A 25,088-nucleotide genomic window follows, 5' to 3' on the forward strand; every position below is an offset into this window, starting at 1 on the left:
TGACATTTGTGACTCTAAGCTTTCTAAAGTCAATACAAGGAGGAATTGAGATTGTTATTACTACATAACAATCAAGGTATGATCTTAAACCTATTCTCATGTTAATATGATTACTTGAATGCTAGAATTAGGGTTTATAGTCTTGGATAATTTGCATGTACAATAGAGAAACCTAGATCCAAGCATTAGGGTTTGTATGAGCACATAGGATGTTCTTATGACCAAAACCCATAAGTGGTATCAGAGCCATGATTGGTTTCTATTGTATTGATGTTTTGTTTGTTTGTTCAAGCTTAAAAATTGAAATTTTGGGATTCTGGGGGCTGAACTCGCCGAGTCCATGCTGACTCGATGAGTCCATGCTGACTCGACGAGTCCATGCCTGGCTCGACGAGTCAGTCGGTCAGAAAGACGGAAAAACGAGATTTCTTGCTGTTTTTGCTTGAGGATACTTACCTTATCATATTAGATCAATATAAATCCGTTTTTGTTGATATATTTGAGTATATTCTTGATCTAATTGAAGATATTTATCAATTAATAAAATATTTGTTTCCTTATGTGATAATTGATTAATTATTTTGATTAAATTGGTAAATTGTTTTGCAAGAAATCATTAAATAAATCAAATATGGATAATTATATGATTAAATGTTAATTAAGATTATTTGTTATTTGATCCTTGTTGTTATGAAAAGTTTCATATTTCCCCTTTAGGTTTTATAGTTTAAATTTGAACCCAAAAGTTTTATTGTTTTGAAATTTAAATAGTTGAAACCCTAATGTTTTGAAAAAGGTTTCAAAACTTGCCCTCAAGTTTTGGAATTTAAATTTTGATTAATAGTTTAACTTTGATGTATATTTAAATTCTAAACCCTAATGTTTTGAAATGTTTCAAAACTTGCCCTCAAGTTTTGGAATTTAAAAGTTGATTAAAAGTTAATTAGGAATGTTAAATTCTAAGACCCTAGTATTGTTTTGAAAAAGTTCAAATCACACCCTTATGGTTTTATTATTTAATTAAGGAGTATAATTAAAAGAGGTTTAATAAATCCATAATAGTTTTGGTTTACAATTTAATTGAATTAAAGGTATAATTATTAAATATGACCACCTAGTATTTTCAAAGCGTAAAATACACCCTATACTATATATAACATTAAAAGTCTAACATTATATATATGTATGAGTAAAAGTCAATCTTACCGTTAGTAGGCCTCATTCACGAAGCTGGTCTATAAGGGGTGTTTAAGGAAATTGCCTATAAAATGGCGATTGAATAGGTATCCACTCTTACCTACCGCACTCTTGACTAGTGGAGGGTCGTTAGCCGAACGGGTAGGATAGGACGAAACCTTCCATTATAAGTATAATGAAATACAAAAGTAACTAAATGTTTTTACAAATTCACAATCTTAGTTACTTAGGCAAAGTGAACTGATGCAATTCCATGAAATTACACTTTGTGCCCTTGCGAAGACGTTAGTGGAGCGTCTATGGTTTACAGGCACACTAAATGGTTCTAAGCAAAGGTAGCAAAGGGTGACTCAATGTTTGTCATAGTTCGGTGGAGGGAAACATGTAAGTTTGCATGGTTATTCACACCCGCTTTGTGATCCTCGGCGTCCCAGTCACAAATAAGAGGGGCATATCGAGATTTAAACATGCCATTGAAAGTTCAATGAATCTCAAAGGATCTAGGAATTTTCATAGATTTAAAACTTAAATTTTCTTTTTCGTTTTTCGTGATGGAAATTAGTGAATCGTCATTCACTTACCTTCAAATATTCTACAATTAGGGTTACGGCATCCCTCTCCCGAGTTATAGAATATTGTGTTGGGTCCTAGCCTTAGTATCTCATTTGGGTGATTTACTAAGGACTCAATCAATCAACTAACTTGAATTTGTTTCTCCCATTTTGTAGATGTCTAAGTTCGACAACTATGGTCTTCCCAAATCCCGTGGAACAAGCATTCCACATGAAGATGGTATTCCACGATTCGATCAAGGAACAAGAAATCATGCATCACTTCCTCCTCCTCCTCCAGTTGTTCTCCCTAACCCACAAGATCGAAGAATTGAAAGGTTCAATATCACTAAGGCCCTATTGGAAATGAAACATGAAGATGGTAAATTCGTTTGTGCCCACATTCTAGGAATGAAATCACACATCGATAGGTTGATTATGTTGGGTGTGTCATTTCCCGATGAGTTGGCTGTGAACTGGGTTCTGCAGTCACTCCCTGAATCATATAATGAGTTCAAAAGAAAGTATTATATGATGGATCATGACGATATCCTCATTGACCTAACTTACATGCTCATTGCTGCTGAATTAGAAATGATTTGGCAAAGCAATGGAGCGTATTTGTTGGGGGAGTCAACCGACCATGCTTCCGAGGACGTTCTAAGAGAAGCGACCTGCGTTTGCTGCCAAGAGAAAGGGCGTTGGATAGAAGTCTGCCCCAAGAGCCTGAAGATTACAAAGATGGGAGAGTCAAAGAGTGTGGTTGTGCTTCAGGTAAAAAAAATCCACTATCTAACTCCATTAAGTTCCTATTCGTTGATTCTTAATACATGATGTGATAAGATTGCATTTGAATGTTTTGCAGGATCGGTGAAAAGAAAGGAAGCTTGATGAAAGAGCAAGATGAGTCTAATCACAAAGAAATGGATCTCGATTGCATGTACTTGAAGATTAGATTTTGAGCTTAGATAGTTATGATAGAGTTGTTAGAAATTTTCTTTTTGAAATACATAGTTTTCAATGGATTTTGCATTGTAAGGACAAATGTTTTCCGCTGCTTTTATAAATAAAATAAATTTTCATTTGACTTATTTATTTATTTATTTATTTCCTTGCAATGAAATCGTTATGAAAATTGGTGTTTGCATATTTCTACAACAAATGGATATGATTCTTATTTATGATGTTTATGGAAAAGTTGAGAATTTACCAAATAGGGAGAGTTTCTCATCACCCAAGTTTTAATTGGACAGAAACTTGGAATCATGCAACTTGGTTGCATGATGAATGAGAAATTTCATATTTGGAAATTAGACTAATTCGTTGACAAAGTGTCAAGTGAAGGACTAGGAGATCGAGTACACAAAGTTGTGTGTTGATCAAGTCCACCACAAGAGTAACAAATATATTCGTCGTGATTTACTAAAGGTTTAGTAAGTATGGTTATACTTATAAGATTAAGTGTAATTCTGAATTTATTGAAAGAGTTTAAATAAATAGCAGAACGAATAAGAAGAATCAAATAGGCAGAAAGATAAAAGTTTCTCTATTCTAAGAAGAAGGGAGAGTACCTTTTATGCTTTATGATAGGTCTTAATGATTAAGAACCATATCTCAATTGATCCTCTAAGTGAGTCTTAGTATAATTGTATGTCTAAGAAGAGGAATCAAGAATTGAAGAAATGGTTAAATCAAAAAGTCAATCATACTTCGTTCCAATAACAAGTCTTAAAGTTAAGATTGTGGCAATAAGTGACAAGTATTAAAAAGGTTTTTAACATTCATCAAATGTGGAAAGTTATGATGTCTTAGATAAGACAAAGACCAACTAGGACCATTTTATGAAGTGTTATGATAAAAACTACACTAACTCTTGAATATTTGGTTGTCAAGAAATGTTTATTGACTAGAGAATCTTATATGTCAAGGAGTCAGTGAGAGTCTTAATGGTCTTGAAAGGTTTCAAGAACAAATCAAATAAACCTTATCGATCATCACTAGCACACGAGTTGAGGTTTACAACATATCGTGTTGACACTATTTTGTTGTCTATGCCATTCCAATTGAGTTAATTGTGCATATGAGTCCTATGAGTTCTCGTTTGAATGCATAAAAGGCAAGGACCTTGATCAATGGAAAGTATTTTGATAGGCAAAGGTGAACTGCTTAACTACTTGGAAGATATGGTAGGCAGCTGTGCTACCATAAGGCAAGAAACCAAGATTAAGAAAGTTCGGTCCATATGAGTTTGAATTTGTCATAAACTTTGGTTTTAACAAATTCACATGGATAGGAACATATACACCGTTTAAATCTAAGTGTCATAAGATTTCCTCCTTCATGAAAATGATTGTGAGGAAATGCTTTCACTAAGAAAGATTTTAAAAAGATAGTGATTGTAAAATTGCATTCTCAAATTCGATTATGGTTACGGTATCCATTTCCATGATTTGAGTTGTGAGGTTTGGCAATTAGTCTTAATTGTTTAAACACACATATGAACTATCTAAGGCAAAGTTGTATAAGTTCAAGAAGCTTTGATAAAAGATTATCAAAGCACTAAGTATTAGAAACATGGACTTAAGAAATTCAATAGGTATTGTTTTTCTGAAAGTTAAGATGTTTATGAATACATGTCGAAGCTAGTGGGAGCATAAGTGTTATGTTTTATAATAATCATCATGATAGTGGGAGCATAAATGTTATGATTGTATGATTATTAAGGAAAGTATTGATAATTGGCAATATTAATTATAGAAAACAAGAGTCATTCTTTGCAAAGTTATAAGGATGGAATAGTTGTTTTGCTATAATTAAGGGAGAGAATATTATGCTTCATTTCAAATATAAAGGCTTAGGTTGTGGAATGTTAATAAATTTAGTCAAAAATACATAGTGTGTTCTTAAAATTTCGATTATGATTATGACATTCTCTTCACAATTCAAATTTTGAGAACATAGCAAATAAAACATTATGGTAAAAGATTGATAAAGTATCAAATCTTTATGTAAGACATTTTGCATCGTGTCCCATACGCTTCGGGTACAGGATCGATTGCTAATGCTATAATATTTGACCATTCTAAAATTTTCCAAATGTTTAGCGCATTTAGAGGGAAAAAGGACTAGAATGACCAAAATAATTAAACAACTATCAAAGGACAATCCAAAGTTCACCGAGGATTGATCGCTTATGAGTAGTTGGAAGTATAGTATTGGAAAATATGGAAATGTTTCCATATTGGATGGACCATATCGACATTACTATGAATAGATAAGATTCTATTAAGAATGAGTTGTCATATGGAAAATATGGAAACGTTTCCATATTGGGAATTGAATATTGAAAATCTATGTCTAGATTAGAAACTTTTATGCAAAAGGATGTTCAAAGGAATGTACTTTGAGTGAGAGACATCACATCTATGGAATTGTCTTGTAACAATCTCCGATAGAGGACTTTGTAATTTCATTGGCAATAGTCTTTATGACTTTGGTGCAGTGATATTACAAAAGGATCGTTGCATAAAATGTTAGAATCTAGCATATTCTATAAGTGGCAAAAATTGATATTCTTACATTTATAAAATGGATTAGGGGTTGTGAAATGAGAATGATTGGAAATGTGATCTATTTCACAAAGTAAGAACCATAGGTAAACATTGTGTGCATACTAAGAGCATGGGACAAGTGTAATGATTCAAGTAAGAAGTTGATTACCCGAAACGACAAATAATGAGTAATCGATATGGTGATAAATAAAAGGAGTTTTATTTATGCTCAAAGGGTTGAGGCCATATGGGATTAGTATTACTCTTGTGTTTCACTTTGCATTTTTGACTTCCTGAATAATTTAATTGGTTAAGAACAGTCAAATTATTCAAACGGGCTAGAGTCGTTCATATGTTGGAAGTAGGTATGAATGAAGACTGTCATGAATTAGTGTGTGGATTGTCTAAAGAGTGTTAGACATAAGCAAATGTTTGCTGCAACGTTCATGAGTGCTTATGAATATGAATTTGAGCATTGGATCAAACCCACGCTCATTTGGATCACTCCATGAATTGTATCACGAGTGATTGGCGAGACGATAACATCTTATATTCTTGAAACCGAGATGTGTGAGTTGTATCTTGCAAATCGATTGCACATTGATAATATGTAAACGCACCAGTAACTTGGTGTTATAAAACATATTGTTGTGTGTGATTCAGTGAGTGAGTGTAAGCGAGCATTGAATCAAAGTTTATCCGTTCCTTTCATCCAAAGTAGGATAAAAGTGATATCTTTGGGCCCCTCGATGATTTAGTGATGACAAACGTAAATGCTCGGCCGGGCTAGGGCTAATTTGATTTGTTCAATTAGTCAATCGTCATAAATCGGAAGTCGAGAAATAGTACAAAGAGAATGATTTGAAATCGTTTCTTGTACGATATCTAGAATGGAGGAATATATGATCCCTTATCTAAAGGACACGCGTATCTGATAGGATCAGAGTTGACAGTGGCTTTGGAAAGCTACGATTGCAGATCAGGATTTGAAGTCATACGCAAAATAGTTATTAGACTTATCCAAGTGGGAGACTGTTGGATTAGTGTCTAAGTCCATAACTATTTTGGTATGTACTTGACCCGATGCTGCATGGTCCTTTTGGGTTGCCTTCACCAAAGCAACTTGATAGGATGAATTATGGAGAGAAAGGATTAAATATGATTTATTAATATATTATGAGAATAATATATTAAAGGAGAAATCATATTGTTTAATTAATATTAGTCAATAATTAATTGGTAATTAGTTTTGTGACTAAAAGAGCTTAATTAAACTTAAGGGACTGGAATTGTAATTATAAGATAATTGAAATTTGGGCTATGGATTGCCTTATATTAAGGAGTGGACGAATTCTATGGGAAAGCCCATGAGGAAATTGTCCAAGGCCTTAAGGAAAGGAATCTATGGGTTGCTTAGGGCTTAAGCATCCAATTTAGGGTTTCCTTGTTAGATAACCCTAATAGCCTAACTATATATACATCCCTTATGACCCAAAAACGTGGCTAAGCATCCTTCTAGGGTTTCACACGTTTTTGGGCAGCCTCCATCCTCTCTCCTCTTCATCCTCTTTCTCTTGGTGTTTGTGAACCATTAGAGGAGTGATATTTGTGCTCTAAGCTTTCTAAAGTCAAGACAAGGAGGAATTGAGATTGTTATTGCTACATAACAATCAAGGTATGATCTTAAACCTATTCTCATGTTAATATGATTACTTGAATGCTAGAATTAGGGTTTATAGTCTTGGATAATTTGCATGTACAATAGAGAAACCTATATCCAAGCATTAGGGGTTGTATGAGCACATAGGATGTTCTTATGACCAAAACCCATCACCATAAACCACATCCAGGACAACTCCTTTAGGTGAGTAAGGAGGGATGAGCAGTCACAGCCATACTGGAACATGCATACAATGAATAACATCTATAGTAGGGAGAAAGTAGCTGGATGAGCTCGTGTGGAGCTCTTCTTTAAGTGTACACTCTGATCTCACGTCTGCCGGTTTCTCTCATGTATAATTGGGTTTAATCGCTCGGGCACTGTTGTAGGAATTAGCTCACTTAGTGTTGGCTCAAACCTCCCGTAGTATCTGACTCGACAGTCTCCCTAACATCACTAATTTGCGAAAAACAACTCGATCCATATACAATAATGTAACACCCAAATTATCAAAACAATTTTTACATTTTCCAAAAACATACTTTCATTCATATATATTATAAAAATGTCATGGTATCATATAACAACCATAGAAACACAACCCAAGATCATAATACATAAAAGCTCTTCGTGTGTGTACTGATCATGACGGCGCCTTCCCACGATCCTCACTGGTACCTGAAACACATAAGACAACACTGTAAGCAGAAATGCTTAGTGAGTTCCCCAAAATACCACATATAACACATATTAGCCACTCGAGGCTATAACTTTGTGGACCCTCTGGTCCTAACTTTGTGAATCCTCCGGTTCTAACTCTGTAAACACTGGAACATACACAACATAAATCACATAGAAATAATGCAGTGCATCACAATCACATAAATAGCATACAAGGTACTCTGTCATATAGCTCTAATTACCACTCTAGGTAAAGTATAGTGAGAAGACTCACCTCGGGTATCTCGGATAATCTCGCACTCGAACACACTGATCTAGCCCCCACCTAAACACAGAACAACACTCTCAAATAAATAATGGCTCTGAAAGGATAAATTAAATCCACTCTACATCTCCACAGAAGGGTAAAAGACCATTTTACCCCTCCTTGACCCTAAAAAGTCTAAGGGTTGACCAAAACCCTAAAAGTTAACGGAAGTCAAAAGAAGGCATTACACGGTGCGTACGTTCTATGTACGTCGGGCGTACGCCGTTGAGTCACAAACGGGGTCTCAACCCCTTACGCTGCGCATACTGAGAGTTACCATTCTTTATTCTCTTTACTCTCTCTCTAGAACCTCTCTCTAGCCCCGAAATCCCCCGAAAAGCCTAGGGAACCTCCCTAGCATGAGGCGGAAGCCCCAGAGTGCTCAACGACTCCGAGAAGAAGAGATTTTTGGCTCGGGAATGCTGCTCCAAGCAAAGCCTGGTTTTCTATAAAACCTGTTGTAAGTGAGCTACGCCTACGCTATTTTAATATAGCTTTTATTTAATTATAGTAATGTTATTAGGAACTTATAATAAATACTTGGGCTATTATTATGGGTTATATAAGTATTTTTTTTAACTCTTATATAATAGTAATAATAGCTAGACTATTAATTAGTCTCAGCGAATAATAGACTAAACTCTAGTGGTAATAATACTAGGTTTCGTCGAAGGAAATTATTTTTAAGAAGTGAAGCGCTGTTTGAGTTTGGAATCACCACCTTTTCAAGTGAGTGCGTGGTCCTTTTCATCTTACACATAGATATGAAGTATTTTATATAAACTACGTGCTATGTATGTATATTATTTTTATACTTGCTATCTATGCTGGATGAACGATTTTATACAAGTTTTATATGATTAAATTGTATATGTATTTTATATCTACAAAAATATTGGGGTAAAACATGGGTAGATGTAATAGGTGATGTGTGATAAAATGATGAGAGGCCTCGATGTTGTTGTTGTTGATCCAGTCATCTAGCAGAGTATAGATGACGACCACAGACTCTTCTAGACAAACCAGTGGAACGCTGGCATGCTCGCAACCTGTAGTTGTTGTGAACGATCTGTTCACCGGTGTACTCCATCCCCCTCATGGTTTCCTTTAGGACATTTATTGCTGAGGAACCCACTTAGCAGTAGTGTCCATCCCGATGATGATCCTTAGGATAGGTCCCTTATGATAGGTGTTTAGGGACGTAATGTGAGGATAGCGGGAATGGGTAATCGGGTTATTGTTGGTCGATGAAACTAATAAACTTATTTATTGTGGGTTGAAAACCCTATGTGCTCACCAGGATCCCAAGTCTGACCCACTCGGTTTTATGTATTACAGGTAGTGGCACTCGAGCATAGTTGTGATGTGTTGGGATAAGGGATTATAGATATAGGCCTGTAGATATGAAATGATGTAGCAAGGCTTATATTGTATTGTTTATACTTATGTACTATATCGAACATGACATTCCGAGTATTTTAATGAAATACATTTCTAAGGAAATGCTTTTGATAACTCTTTATCATACTATTATTTTGGGACAAATTCCGCAACTCTTTTATTAAAAGGTTACTCTGATTTTGAAATAAAGTATAAACAAAAAAAAACCGGTCTTTTCTGGCCGTGATTTTGGGGATGTCACACTTGCACACTCCCGATGAGTATGCATCATTGTTGTATCGGTTTGGTTCGTTACTTACCATAGTTTTAGGTTAGTGAAATCTAGATATACGAACTTTTAAAGTGATGATTTCTCATTAGCATAGAGAGTTGTATAGTAATTACCTAACGTAAGCCCTAGCACACAAGGGTTAGTTGAGTTTACCGGTTTGAATTGTTGACTTTATATAACTTTGACTTGACCAGAATTTGACGGTTGTCACATTTTGACTGTCCTCCCTTTGAGATGTTGTATGGGAGGAAGTGCAGGACCCCGATATGCTAGGGTGAGGTTGGCCAAAGGGCCATGGAGAGTACTGAGGTGGTACTTAAGACTACAGAGAGGATCCAACAGGCTTCAGACTACTCAGAGTCGGGGATATGGTGCTCCTGAAGGTGTCACCTTGGAAAGGTATCATCCGGTTTAGGAAGCGGGGAAAGTTGGGCCCCAGATACATTGGACGTTTCAGGGTTGCAGCTCGGGTGGGCAAGGTGGCGTATAGGCTGGACTTTCCAACCAAATTCAGTCAGATTCACAGTACGTCTCACGTCTCCTAGTTGAGGAAGTTCCTGGTGGACGACTCGGCAGTGGTTCCCTTGGAGGATATTCAGGTGGATGACAGCCTGAACTACATGGAGCGGCCAGTAGCTATCCTCGACAGGAAGTCGAAGGGTCTGAGAAACAAGAGACTGGAAATAGTGAAGGTGCAATGGCATCACCACAAGGGCTCGGAATGGACCTGGGAGCCGAAGGACGAAATGAGAGAACACTACCTCAAGCTTTTTCCAGATTCAACAGCAGACTGTAAGGATGAAGTCTAAAATAAGTGGGGGAGAATCATAACACCCGGTTCCTGGTAAGTATTTAAATTGAGGTAATGTTCTAATTTACTTTGGGACTCGGCGAGTTGGAGGCCCAACTCGTCGAGTAGACTCGACATCATACGGAGGTTTAGTGATCTACTCGACGAGTCGGGAGACCGAATCGATGAGTAGGAGCTGTCTGTACAAAACCCTAATGTTTAGGGTTTGCACCCTATTTAAACACTTTATGTAGCACCCGATTCCTAGTACACATTTTATTCATGTAATTGTCACTTTTGGCCTAGGACTCGCGAGTTGGAGGCCCAACTCATCGAGTAGAATCGTTTTCGGATCTGGGGGTTTAGTGACCTACTCGACGAGTCGGAAGACCGACTCGACGAGTAGGATCTATCTGGACAAAACCATAATATTTAGGGTTTTCACCCTATTTAAACAACTTATATCCCCCCCATCTCGGCCTCCATCGTCCCTTATACTCCCATAAGGCATTACCTTGAAACCCTAGCGTTGTTTGAGTGTTCTAAGGCCATTTTGTGCATTTTGATGAATTCTGAAGCTTGAGAAGAGGAAAGGAACTTGGGACTTTAAGTTAGAGCTTGGAGATCCAGCGATTTCGTTCCATTTCCAGCTCATTTAAGGTAAAAAGCTCCTATCTTGATCTTCCATGTAAGTAATCATCTTTAGGGCTTGGATCTTGGTATATTAAGGGCTTCTTATCCATTTTTGGGTTATGAAGTGTATTATAGTGTTATGACTTCAGATATGGGGCCATTGGGGGTCCTTATGGCATAAAGATGCCAACTTTGTTGCCATAAACACCCCATGCATCTTTTAAACCATCTTTTATGGCTTTCTGAGCCAAAGATCCCATGCATGTGCACCAAGCTGGAGGCTTTACGTGTAAAATGGACATTAGGAGGCTAGATATATGGTTTTGATGTATTAAGACCCATTTAAATCGAATGTATAGTAATGGTTAAGGATAGAATCGGTGATTCGTTCTTAGGACTCAGCGAGTCGGGGCGTAATGACCGCCAAATCCTTTCTATCGATGGACCAAATGATAGTATGGAAAGTCCTCCAGTTGTTTAGGCTCTTAAGGGGCCTGGGAATCATGGGACTCGATGAGTGCTAGTATAGACTCGACGAGTCCAAGGCAATCTCCCAACCCAGAAGGACGGACTCGACGAGTTGTTTATACAACTCGGCTAGTCACAAACTAGACAAGTTCATATAAGGAAGCTGAACTTGACGAGTTCAAGGAAGAACTCAGTGAGTCAGTTGAAGATTGTCCCGATGTTATGATTGAAGGAGAGCTCATCAAGTTCATGCTTAGAGTCGGGTTGGGAGCAAATAATGGGATGGGGACTCGACGAGTTGGCGGGTCAACTCAGTACGTCGAGCCAACTGAAGGATGACTTTGACCTTGACTTTGACTTGGGTTTGGGTTGACTCCTGTAAGGTTTTTTTGGTATGCATAATAATCGAGAAAGATCGTTGTGTAGGGATTGAGGAGTCGAGACGAGTTGATACCCATGCTGAGGACTGTGCAGATTCGACACGACATCGAGGTGAGTTACCTTCTAGTCGAAGTGGGTCTAGGGCACCAAGGCCGGCCCACTAGTATGAGTTATAGTTGATACGATTGTCTTCGTGATAATTGTCTGGTATGTGTGATACATTATGATTACGTGCTAGTATGCTATGATGTTACGTGTTATATGATAATAGGGGTAGGATAGACCCCGGTATCGGTCAAAAAGACCAAAGGGGTAGTTAATGCCCAGTTATGTTAGTTATCTTATATCCTGTGATTTTTATGTGTTAGTAGTAGTAGAGGGGTGAAATAGTCCCCGATGACCGGTCGAGAGGACCGAAGGGGTAGGCCAACACCCACATATGCTAGGCTAGGTTACCGATCGAGAGGACCGAAGGGGTAGACCAGCACCCATGTATGCTAGGCAATATTACCGGTCAAGAGAACTGAAGGGGTAGGTCAGGCACCCAGATATGTGTGACAACCCGATATTTCGAATCAATGTAATGACCTAAAAAGTCAAGAATTGTAGTCTCTTTTGATATAATGAAATTATCGTCAAAAATAAAATGTTCAAGAGTCTCTACTGGATTTCATAAATGATGGATATTGTGTCAAGGGTTTCAGAAATATAAAGAACACTAAAATCCGAGTTATAACGAAGAAGTTATGACCAACCTAAGATTCACAACAAAACCGTCAATACGATTAAACGTAAAACACGAAGTTTTAATAAAATACTTTTTAATATTAAGTATCTAAATGAAATTCATAGATATCATTAAAATGTTAACATACATAAAAAGAACGCCCAAATCTGACTTCGTATGAGGAAATTATGATTTTTCGAAGTTTCGGATATAGCGATAGACAGCTAAAAACTCGAAATAAAGATCGAGCGATTTTTAGCCGACACAACCTAAACGAGAATCAAAGGTTTCATAAATAGTAGTATAACGGTAAAAAGACTGGCGAAAATGGACATCGAATGAAGAAGTTATGGATTTGTAACACACTTTTTGTGTCCCGGCCTGTTAAAAACGATATATTAAAAATAAAGTCAAAATTAGCCGACGGAGTCTAAACGAGAGTTGTAGAGTATATTCTCACCTTCACGTGCATATAAAGAACAGTTAAAAATGGAGCTTGTACTTGAAAATTATGCATTTTACAATTTTGGGGCACAACTTCCGAGGCTAGTCCGAAGGGAACGCCCTGCACTCCCTAAGGGAACGCCCCGCGTTCGTGCTCGCAGACCTGTCCCTTCGCCATCCCATCCGAGGTTCGTAAGAAATGATGCATTTCGGCTTTGGAGCGCACTGCGTTCAGGGTAACGCCCTGCGTAGGGGAAACACCCCGCGTACCCAGCAGGAACGCCCCACGTTCACATCATTTCTAGCCCCTATATAAAGGGTGCGAGGGTGATGGGCAAAGGTTGCTAATTCACCAACAACGCTCCCGATTTTAGTACTTCTAACCTCTCGAGATTATCCCGACATTCTGGTTTCATATTCAAGCCTTGAAGGAAGTTTTTACGCTCCCGAGATTCCCGAGAATCCCGAGAAGTCTGCTCTCTCCTGTCGAAGTTCTGCTTGGTTTTCATCTCACCATCTTCACTCTATCAAGTGAGTTCATACCCCTACAAACACACTTTAAATATGTTTTAAATGCGTTTTAAATACTTTTAAAGGGGGGAAATACAAGTAAACACCCAGTTATTATCCTGTGAAAATATCATTTCTTTGTTATGCATTTCATACTGTTATTTTAACTATCATATGAGAACTTTCGCATGCAACACATATTACGATAACACCTTGTCTTTTTTAGAATAAAAACATCTTGTTATATAAATATCAAACACTTTATTTATATTTTGAGTATCAATGTTCAATAATGTTATACTTTACATAGAAAGTCGACACTACACTAGGGTTTACCATACAAACGAAACACACTTTTGGAAAAACTATAATAGGTATAGTTTCAAGTATGCAATTAAAGTCCTGTATTATATACCATAATCTCTTGTAGGGAGAGCGTGATACTTGTGTATAGATCTATACGGGATTGACAATCCTGCACCTAAACTGTTAGCTACAGTTAGATCGGTAGGTCTGGGGTGACAACCGTCATAACCTTCTAACGCCTGAAGAACGTTGTTGCAGCCAGTCTGGGTCAATAGCATGGTCATAAAACTCACATGGAGTATTAAAAAGACATTGATTTATGGGGTTATCAAATGCCTTAGTGATTTTATATATACATAAATCTACTATCCTAGGAATGAAAAAAACTTTTGCATTACAGTTTTGGAACTTTTAAACTACCACACACTTATGGAAAAATATTGGATTTCTAGAAGCAAACATTCAAACATGTCGGGTCGTGGTAGAAGACTACTTTTATACTAGTAGGAAATATGGGATTTTTGTAACGACCCGTTCCCGGTATGTTAATTTATTAGTAATTGTTTTAAAGATTTGCAAGAGGGACTCGGCGAGTTCATAGCCTGACTCGCCGAGTAGGGTCGCGACTTCGAGCACGTGTTAGCTGGAGACTCGACGAGTCCATCCGTCTAGGCGAAACCCTAAATCCCCGGGTTGCCCACTATTTAAGTCACCTTATAGCCCCATTCTTGCCTCCTTCACCCTGAGAACACTGTGAGAAAAACCCTAGTTCATCCTTGAGAGTTTATAAGTGATTTTGTGTGATTTGTGAAGGCTTGAAGAAGGAGAAGAAGAAAGGAGCAAGGAGAAGAAGAGTTGTGCAAGATCCAAGGGCAAATCTAAGTTATTTGGAGGTATTTTCGGATTCCCCTCTTGTTTATGCTTTAAACCTCCATTAGAACTCTTCTAAGAACTAGTTGATGCTTGTTCCAAGCCTTGTGCTTTCATGAACGCCCTAATAAGCCGAGATAACCTTGGATCTATTCATTGAGAAGTCCCATAGTCCAGATCCATTGCCTTTATGAGGATACTTTGCATATTAACCCTAGATCTATCCCTTTTATGCATCTTTTAGCCTGATTTTCCCTTATTCATGTGTTGTACACGTAAAGTTGGAAACTTTACGTGGTAAAACAGCTTATTGGACTCAGATCTATCATTTGTATGTGTTGGATTCAAGCAAAATTGGGTGAAAAACAGTTGCATGGCGGTAACTCGGCGAGTCGGGAAGAACGACTCGGCGAGTTGAGTCGCGAGTCCCCGATTCCTTCATTTTTAGCAGTGTTGAGTGGAACCAGTGAGTTAGAGAGTGGACTCTGCGAGTTGAAGGTAGACTCAGTAATGGAGGGACTCGGCGAGTTGTTCATACAACTCGGCGAGTCCAAGGCAATCTTCTTAAGATCAAGAACAACTCGTCGAGTATGTTCATACGGCTCGGCGAGTCGGATGAAGATTGTCTGAGTTCTTGGATCAAGAGGGTACTCGTCGAGTCGATGCCATACTCGACGAGTAGCAGCGAGTAGGATTGAAAAGTGAGAGTAGGACTCGGCGAGTTGGGTGGCCCAACTCGGCGAGTCAGTCCAAATGAGAGTAACTTTGACCAAGGGTGAAAGAGTCATTTTACCCAAGTGCAGTGTTTAGTATTTGATTGAGTGTGTTTATGGACTTGTAGCCGGGGAGATACAGGAGCAGCAGCCGTTAGCTTCCAGAGCCACACACTCAGCAGCCAGTTTACGAGGTGAGTTTCCTTCCAGTAGGGACGGGTCTAAGGCCACAATGTCGGCCCTTTCTGTTAGCAGTAGTTTCCGGACTTTGGTCCGATGCAGTAGCTAGTATGTTTGATGCCTTCGTGGCTCAGACAGGATTTGTATGCTATGTTTTTAGGTGTTAAGTGTTATGTGTTCCGGGCTACGGCCCGATGTAGTATGCAGTATATGTGTTCATGCTAGATGATGTGTTATGCTATGCCATGTTCAGTCAGTCAGTTCCGGACTTCGGTCCGATGCAGGGGACAAGGTCCCAGTCGGTTCCGGACTTCGGTCCGATGCAGATAGTTCCGGACTTCGGTCCGATGCAGTTAGTTCCGGACTTCGGTCCGATGCAGGGGACAAGGTCCCAGTCAGTTCCGGACTTCGGTCCGATGCAGTTTCCGGGCTTCGGCCCGATGCAGTGGGCCAGGCCCAATATGTGTTTATATGATACTGTATGGTATGTGGTAGTTTGGGGGAGCTCACTAAGCTTCGTGCTTACAGTTTCAGTTTTGGTTTCAGGTACTTCCGCAAGCAAAGGGAAGAGCTCGGGGTGATAGCATCGCACACACCACAGCTTAGCTTTTATCATGGGGATGGTTTTAGTTGTCTTGATTTGATATAGTATGATACAGTTTTTCCGTACAGTATTTTATTATGATTTGGGATACATCGCGTATGTTTTATGTTATGATACTCAGATTATGGTTTTGATTACATTGAAAAACAAAATTTTTGGGTCGTTTCAATTTTCTAGGAGTTTTCAAACATCTACAAACAATTCTATTCAAATTTATACAAACATTGCCATTAAATACTTATAAACTCACCAGCTTAAAAGCTGATCAACTCTTTCAAACTTACTTGTATTTCTCAGGGATTCAGTAATACAGGTTAACTTCATCTTTTGGAGAAGTGATGCTAAGGCATCAACTTAAAACTCATTTTGTCATCAAATTGTCATTTGTTTTGAAAAAAGTATCGTTCAACAATGTAACTTAACAATTATATATATGATGGTTGTTTTACTTTCTTTACTATGTATTCAACTGTTATGATACTACATGAAGTCATCCGCCCTTGAACGATTCTACCGTTTTGGTTTGGGGGTGTGATAATATGCCTGGCAGTATGTGTTATGTATGGTATGTGGTATGATGGGGGAACTCACTAAGCTTTGTTCTACAGTTTCAGTTTTTGTTTCAGGTACCTCTTCGTCTAAGGGGAAGGGGCCGGTAGTGTAGCAGCGCATCACACACACACACACTCATATGGATTCCGCATGGAGATATCTGGGATTGTACTCTGATTTTTATTACTTTTGATGACATGGTTTTCAGACACATTGTTATGGTTTTTATAAATTGATATGACATTGGTAATATTTGGTAAACTATGTTATGAATCTCGTAATTAAAAATGAAAATTTTGGCCTTGAAAATTGAGATGTTACACTTTATCTCGTCCCAAACCAACCTCCATCACCCTCCCAACTTAGAGAAACCCTATATTTGAACCCTAAACTCGTATTGGTGCTTTTTGTGTGTGTTTGAAGTTGAAGAAGAATAAGAAAGCTTGGAAGTTCAAGTAGAAGCAGGGAGGTCCAGAAGTTTTACTACATTCTCAGCTCATTCAAGGTAAAAAGCTGGAACCTTGACCATCTATCTCTTATATTTTGATTTGGGGCCATTTCTACCCTTTTTATGAGTTTAGAGAAGCTAAAATCGGATTTTGTGGGTGTACTTGGAGTTGCACTTCGAATCTAGAGCTATTGGGGGTCCTTATGGCATAAAGGTGCCAACTTTGTTGCCATAAGCACCCCATGCATCTTGTAGACCCCTTTTTATGGCTTTTTGAGCCAAAGGCCCTATGCATGTGCATCAAGTTTGTAGCTTTATGTATAAAATGGGCCCTAGGAGGCCAGATCTATGGTTTTGATGCGTTAAGCCCCATTATAATCGACTGTATAGTTTTGGACAATAAGGGACTCGACGAGTCGTTCTTGGGACTCGACAAGTTGTGCATTTTCCACCAAATCCTGTCTGTTTATGGACCAAATGTTAATATTAAAGGTTCCCCGGTTGTTTAGGTTCTCTAGGAACCTGGAAATCATAGAACTCGGCGAGTGCATGAACAGACTCGGTGAGTTTAAGGCAATTTTGCAGCCACATGAAGACGAACTCAGCGAGTTCAAGGGGAACTCGGCGAGTCATAGGCTTAACACCTTCTTATGGATGAAGATGAACTCGACGGGTTCAAGGAAGAACTCGGCGAGTCGGTTTAAGATAGTCGGATGTGTTGTGGAAGGCAAACTCGTCGAGTTCTTGCTAAACTCGACAAGTAGGGATGGGTTTATGGCATTTTGTGGATATAGGGACTCGACGAGTTGGCGGGCCAACTCGGCGAGTCGAGTGAACCAGATGTTGACTTTGAGCAAAATTTGACTTTGACCAAGGATTTCACTTTGACTTTGACTTGGATTTGAGTGACTCTTGTAAGGGTTATGAGTATGAATTGATAACTTAAAAAAGTTGTCGTATAGGGATTGAGGAGTCAGGGAGAGTCGATTTTCACACCAAGGATAGTACAGACACTACATAATATTGAGGTGAGTTACCTTCCAGTAGAAGTGGGTCTAAGGCACCAAGGCCGACCCACTAGTAGTTGATTACAGTTGAGATGATTGTATTTGTGATAATTATCTGGTTTGCTATTATTTGATGTGTTTTATGTACCAGGATGATATGTTATAGGTGATAGTGGTAGTAGGAGGGGAATAATCCCTCGATTCGGTCATTAGGACCAAAGGGTAGGTCGCACACCCCAGAAACGTCTGACAGCATGTTTATGATATGTTATTATGTGATAGTAGTAGGGGTGAAATAGTCCTCGTGACCAGGTGAGATAGACTGGAGGGTAGGCAGGCACCCTAGAATGGCCTGATACGAGTACGTCAACACCCTAGAATGGCTTGACATGGGTAGGTTAGCACCCCAAAATGGCTTGACATGGGTTGGTCGGGCACCCCAGAATTGCCCGACAATATGTATGACTGTATGGTATGTGGTATGATGGGGGACCTCTTTAAGCTTCGTGCTTACAGTTTTTAGTTTTGGTTTCAGGTACCTCTTCATCTAAGGGGAAGAAGTCGGCAGGGTAGCAGCGCATCACACACACACACACACGATTTCTGCCCCTGGGATTTTACTCTGATATTTTACTAATTAATGCTATGGTTTTGAGACTTGTGATTTGTGATTTGTGATTTGATGTTGAAATGATAACAATGATGTTTTCCGTATACTATTTTCATAAGTAACATAATTAAGCAAAAAAAAATTGTGTCTCGACTTTGGGATGTTACATTGTTGAGTTAGGACCGGAGGGTCCAACCCGAGTTGTGGGACCGGAGGGTCTCCACTGAGGCACATTAACTAGTGGGTCTTTATCGAGATATAGCCATGAGAGGCTAATGATATGTGTGCGGTATTTTGGGGAACTCACTAAGCTTGGTGCTTACTGTGTTATGTGATACGTGTTTCAAGTACTTCTCAAGATCACGGGAAGACGCCGACATGATTGTACACACGAGATGGAGTTTATGTTTTAGAGGATCCTGATTATTATCAAACAATTATTGATTTTTGTTTTGTGATAATTTAAACAATTGCGGATTTTGAAAAGTGATAATTGGAATTATATGATTTTGAAAATGAAAAATTTTAGTTGGAAATTTAAGTGTTACAAGTGGGTTGAATTGGTCCTGCTTTGTGCTATAGGTCAAGATACACGATGCGGGCCGGCTGTAATCCGTAGGCACGGAGGATCGCGAAAAGCGGTTGAGTTGAGGCACTAGGCCAACAAACCTTGGGTAGTCCAACCTGATGGCCGGTTGGACCTGTTGCATGTTGTCATTTCAATCATTTGACTGATTGGGGCTAGGCATTCCAATCTGATGATTGTAGGCCGTTATGCATGTTTGTATGTTTATCGTATGGTTATTTTGGGAGAACTTTCTACGTTTTGTGCTTACACAGTTGTTTATTGTTTCATGTATCATTGGTAATCATGGGAAGACATAGGCGTGACTGTATACATTCATCAGCAACAATGAAGATTTCGCGCTTTAATATTACTATGATTTTCAATAAATGTATTGGAATAAACGGTTTTCTTCCTAATGGATTTATAATTGACAAACTTTACTTTAAAAAAAATGATTTTTTTTGTTTTGAAAATGAAACGTTAGAATATCAAAGCATTATGTTAACCCCTACGCGCCGATTATTATCATCTCTGGCGACCTCCACTAGTTGCGTAGCCGCCTATGACCCTCTTAAGCAGCAATTCCTTAACCAACTTTTGTCTCACAAATATCCTTCCTATAAACCAAAAATTCATTCCTTATATCCTTTTTTAATGGCAAATCTATTTTACTCTTATTTTACTTTAATATCATACTAGTTGTGTGACTCGTATGTTATACGGGTTGGATAAAACAAAAATAAATAAATATGAAGGTTTAAACAAAAATTTATATAAATTTGAAATTTAAAATTTAAAATTTAAAATTTGAATTTAAAAGGAAACATATTTAATAGTATATGAGTTGTAATATTATAATTTAATGGTTAGTTTTAAATAAGACAATTATTAACTCAGGTGTAAATATGATGTGTTAATTAAAAAAGATAAACAATGACAAAATGACACATGGAAAAAACATTTATTTAAAAATACCAAAAAATGACATGTATCCAAGTTAATGAAAGAGTGACATGTGACAAAATTATTTTCATTTATTAGGGAGGATATGTCTCAAGTGGGATTTGAACCTTCCTCTTATAGAAAGATCATCTTATAGAAAGATCAAACCTTTTGGTTTACTCCTTTTATCATGATCCCTCTATAGTAGACTTTATTTCTCTTTCTTTATCCCTCTCACAAAAATGAAAATTCATCTTGCATGCCATTCTAGACTTCTTTCCTCTATTTTCTACACATTAGGCTACCAGACATACATTCACGGGGATAAAGAAAGAAGAATAATGATAAACAAAGTGCGGAATAAAAAGAATTTTTATTTTATTGGGATAATGTTAATATTGTTCTTGTTGTTTCACTATGTGGTAACGAGTACATGTGAAAATTTAACCCGCAAATGGATACATATATTGGTTTTATCAATTGCACGTGCCACTGCCTTTATTGTTTGTATGATTGTAAAATGACAAGGATGATCTTTACTCGATACGTCAATGAGCTCGAAAGTTTTCATTACAAATCATGCTCAATAAACAAACACGATTTAGGAGCTCAAGTTGTGTTTGATCTCGAATAACTAGAAAAAACCCTTTTGCTATTTCACTAGTCTTAATTACATAGATACTAATACTACATATGAATTAATTTTTGAACCTTATAAGCTCAACTTCCACTCAATTCTTCACCACCAAACAAATACAAATGAATTAATTTTTGACTAGATTTGGTGCAAGAAATGCAATTCCCTAGCTTTTCTAGGCTCTTTGACATTCTTATGCTTGATGTGTCTAATTGAAACAAATCAAGCCACAAGCCACATGAAAAACATCGACCAAAGGGTGAGTGTCACTGACGCCAAACCATACGACCACATCATAATCACCGAACATTCACTTTCACCTGCTCCAAATAATTGTGTTATTGTACCTACAACAATCACATCAACAAATTTCACAACTTGTCATCAAATAAAAAATCCAAGAAATTCAAACATGTATAACAAATTTCACAACTTGTACTCTCATACCAATGTTCATAGAAGGTGGAAGCGCAAACTGTAGTAAAAGAACGTAAACATAAAGAGGATCCGCATGCACAAAGCCAAGGTAAAGCGCTCCTTTCACGATAAAAATGCCAATAATTGGCAACAAAACTAACCGAGCTGCTACGATTCCAAACACAAGTGGTAACGAGACACCCGATGATCCTTTCAAACCTAAAAATCATGCCCTATTAATCAATATCAACTAACTTATTACACAAGAACTCGATTTATAATCTAAGTTTACTTACCTCTTAAAAGGTTAGCACCCAAAATCAATGTCATAGTCGGGATCGCCGCATCCCTGAGACAATGGTGAATACGATTCATCAGTATTAATGTCAGTGTCAGACTCTTGTGGATCCCATTCAATAACGGGACCCACAACATGAAATGAAATATACAGGTTAAAAAGATCATACCCGATTAAGGATGCGGAATCTTGAATCACGTGAAGAGGAGCTTCGGTGCCTACTAGTAGCCTACGAATTGGGGCAATCATTCCAACTATGAGGCCTATAAGCTTTATGATAAAAGAAGAAAGAAAAATATTATAAGTAAATTCACATTTAATATGTTTCAAGTTAAATAATATCCATTTAAGAGTGGGAAAAAGAAATGTACAGCTCCGGTGGTTGATGGTGACAACACCGCCTTTAAGTTAACAGCTCTTGAAAAGTTCCCGAAATGTTGCTTCATTGTACCTAACATCCCCTGAAGTCAAACACATTAGTAAAAAAATTACATGGTTGACTTTATTGAAATTTGAAATGTGAAAGCAAAAAAAAAAAAAACAACCTTCTCTTTTCCCATCATGTTAACATTAGATGTAGATGATGGAAGCAAGCTTTGAGTTAAATCCTCTTTCATGGTTACTGTTTCTTTGGGAATATTGTTACCAGAATCTTCCGAGAATACCCTTAGTAGGTTGTACACGAAAGTCCACACAAATAACGTTCCCATCTATAAACATGTTGCTAAAACTTAGAAAACATAAATAAATATCGCATTAATTAAACGTGTTCAAACAAATAATTATACAAATTAAAAAGAACATACAGCCATAGATAATGAAGCATACGCCATCGCATATTCATGGCAAACATCGGGATCACCAAAGGGACTTCCTTTCTCTTTGCATACAGCTGGGACTATAATCAAAGGCAAGTTTCCCAAGTTTCCTGTAATTCACAATCAAAATTTTAAAATTTTGTTAAATTATAAGGGGTATTTTAGGTAATTTACCTGCCGAACATACACCTAAGATGAGGCCTTTTAGATGTGGAGGTGGTTTTGTGATGAAAAAAAGTAGCCATCCAAGTGCTGCTCCAATTATGAATGTAATGATAATATTAACAGGCATAAACCACCTGAAGTTTTTAACAATTTTAAAGGCAAATCAATTGAAACAATAGAATATATCAATATACAACTCATGAAATAGAACTTACATAGAAATGATGCTTTCGAGAGTGATTGTTTGTGCAAGATTGCTCGACACAAGTGCTGGATTAGACACAAAGAACACAACCTGGTTATAAGAACGAGTTTCGTGAGTTCCATATCAAGAAAAATCGAATCTTTAATCAAATTTAGCAATTTTCTTGAACATGGGTATACGAACCCAAGATTATGACTTTCGAGAAGCAGCAAAATTGAATCTTTAATCATTATTAGGTTATTAGATTAAGTGATGAAGGGGATTGAAGATGAAAAACTTACATTATTGACGTAATTTCTTGCACTTTGGCCCAAGATATCGACAGAATCCATGGCAAGAATTGAGCCAAGTGCTGTGATTATCAGAACTTTGAGAATAGGCGTAGAAGCAGTAGAAAGAAGATCAAGAAACCCCATTTGTAAAAACAAAAATTTCTCCAGAAATCCGAAAGAAAAATCGAAATGCGATTAAGGTTGTGAAGCTGAATATATAAAAAAAGAAAACAAGAAATGGTGAATATTATATAGGAACTGAAATTCTTGGGACCATCATCATAAAAACACAACAAAAAAAAAAAGCATGCATCCCGAGAAAACACATTTATGTAAAACAGGAGATAGATACCAACTACCCAATTGATTTTTTTTATTTAATATTAGCAAGATTAAAACTTACTTCAACTAAAATATTAAACTTCAAGAAAACAAACCCTGCAAGATTCAAACTTCAAGATAGTAATTAAGTTGTTTTATACTCTTATTCCATTGATAATCTTCAAAGCATCTACTATATATGCCCCACAATTTACTGGTCCACAATTTCTTTAAAATGGTCGAAGAGTTTAATTTAAGGCGGCTAATTAAGCTATTTGGCGAGCCACACTTTTTTTTCTTCAGATTATTGCAAACTGAAAAAGAAAAACAGAGTATAAGATTTTTTTTTTTTTTTTAAGTAGTGGATTGGTGTTTTAATGAATTTAGGGGGATTTTATTGGCAACCAAAAGATTTTTTACAAATGTTATTGACATGCCCTGAATTGACCAGCGATCACGTCTATTTTTCCAATTCAAATTGGAATTGTTTTACTATATTTTTAGTTCTTCTGCTTTTAATATACTATTATTTAGATAGCGTTGTTTTTATATTTTATATTTTTTTTCTTTTTTTATTTATTATAATAACAAAATCAATAATTTTGCAATCTTTTTTATTTTATTATCATTAAAAAATTATATTAAAAGTAAATTACATGATTTATTCATATGATTTGAGAATTTGTATCGTTAGCTTCTAACTTATTTTTTTAACCAACTACATCCGTCCATCAAACTTTAATTTGTTGCATATTTTGTTGGTAACATATATAAAAATAATATTTTGCACTTATACATTTTTATACTTTCTATTAGTTTTTTATATAAATTTATTTTGTCTATTTACTTATTAGCACTCACTAATTTATTACCCTATATCCCCACTCACATCCTCATTGTTCAAATATCTAACCACCACTACCTACAATCACCATAAATAATCACCATAAGTATGACACATGCCTCTTATGTGTCTTACATGAACACGCAAAACACGTGAAATCGATTGTTATTTTGTTTGTGAACGTGTTGAATCTCGAGAAATTAGGACATGTTCTATAAATTAAGACATGTTCTATAAGCTTCACTGAACAAGTTGCTGATATTTTTAATAAATCAGTTGGTGCCAAGCAATTTCATTATCTTCTAGATAAGTTCGACTTTCGCAATATTCAGATTCCAACTTAAGGCCTTGAGGGGGGAGTAAAGACAAACGGTGTTCATGTCATTATATTAATCCAATTACCCAAACTCTTAATAGTTATGTAGCTTTTATTTAAATATTTAGTTTTTCTATTTTGTATAGGTTTCCTTATGCAACTTGTATAAATATCTTTTGTGGTCTTAGTTTTATTTTAACAAGAAATAAAAGAATCCATTCAAACCACTTTTTTGATTTCTGTAATATTTGGCCCTAATAATCAAATAAAAATAAATAAATATTTTAACTTTTTATTTATTATAAAGAAAATAAAAAGGACAATGACATTCATAATGCTAATAGTTCCTTTTTTTAATAATAGTAATTGAAAATTGTTAAAAGTAATACATACAATTATATATATATATATATATATATATAT

The 25,088-nt window shown here is 36.9% G+C and overlaps 1 protein-coding gene across 1 annotated transcript; it reads right to left on the bottom strand.

Annotated features, from left to right (window-relative positions):
• Window positions 1-20,916: 20,916 nt before the first annotated feature.
• LOC145031754 (protein PIN-LIKES 3-like) lies at window positions 20,917-23,755 on the bottom strand. Its single transcript, XM_078980374.1, has 11 exons — window positions 23,588-23,755; window positions 23,194-23,393; window positions 22,923-23,002; window positions 22,717-22,841; window positions 22,531-22,652; window positions 22,270-22,434; window positions 22,096-22,185; window positions 21,894-21,994; window positions 21,723-21,775; window positions 21,457-21,645; window positions 20,917-21,356 (listed from the first exon to the last, which is right to left on the bottom strand). Exons 2-11 carry the CDS (start codon window positions 23,326-23,328, stop codon window positions 21,232-21,234), a joined length of 1,185 nt encoding a protein of 394 aa, XP_078836500.1. The 5' UTR covers window positions 23,329-23,393; window positions 23,588-23,755; the 3' UTR covers window positions 20,917-21,231.
• Between the last annotated feature and the right edge of the window lie 1,333 nt (window positions 23,756-25,088).

The sequence above is a fragment of the Lactuca saligna genome, chromosome 2, assembly GCF_052625555.1.
Source record: "Lactuca saligna cultivar CGN05327 chromosome 2, ASM5262555v1, whole genome shotgun sequence".
Classification (NCBI taxonomy): domain Eukaryota; kingdom Viridiplantae; phylum Streptophyta; class Magnoliopsida; order Asterales; family Asteraceae; genus Lactuca; species Lactuca saligna.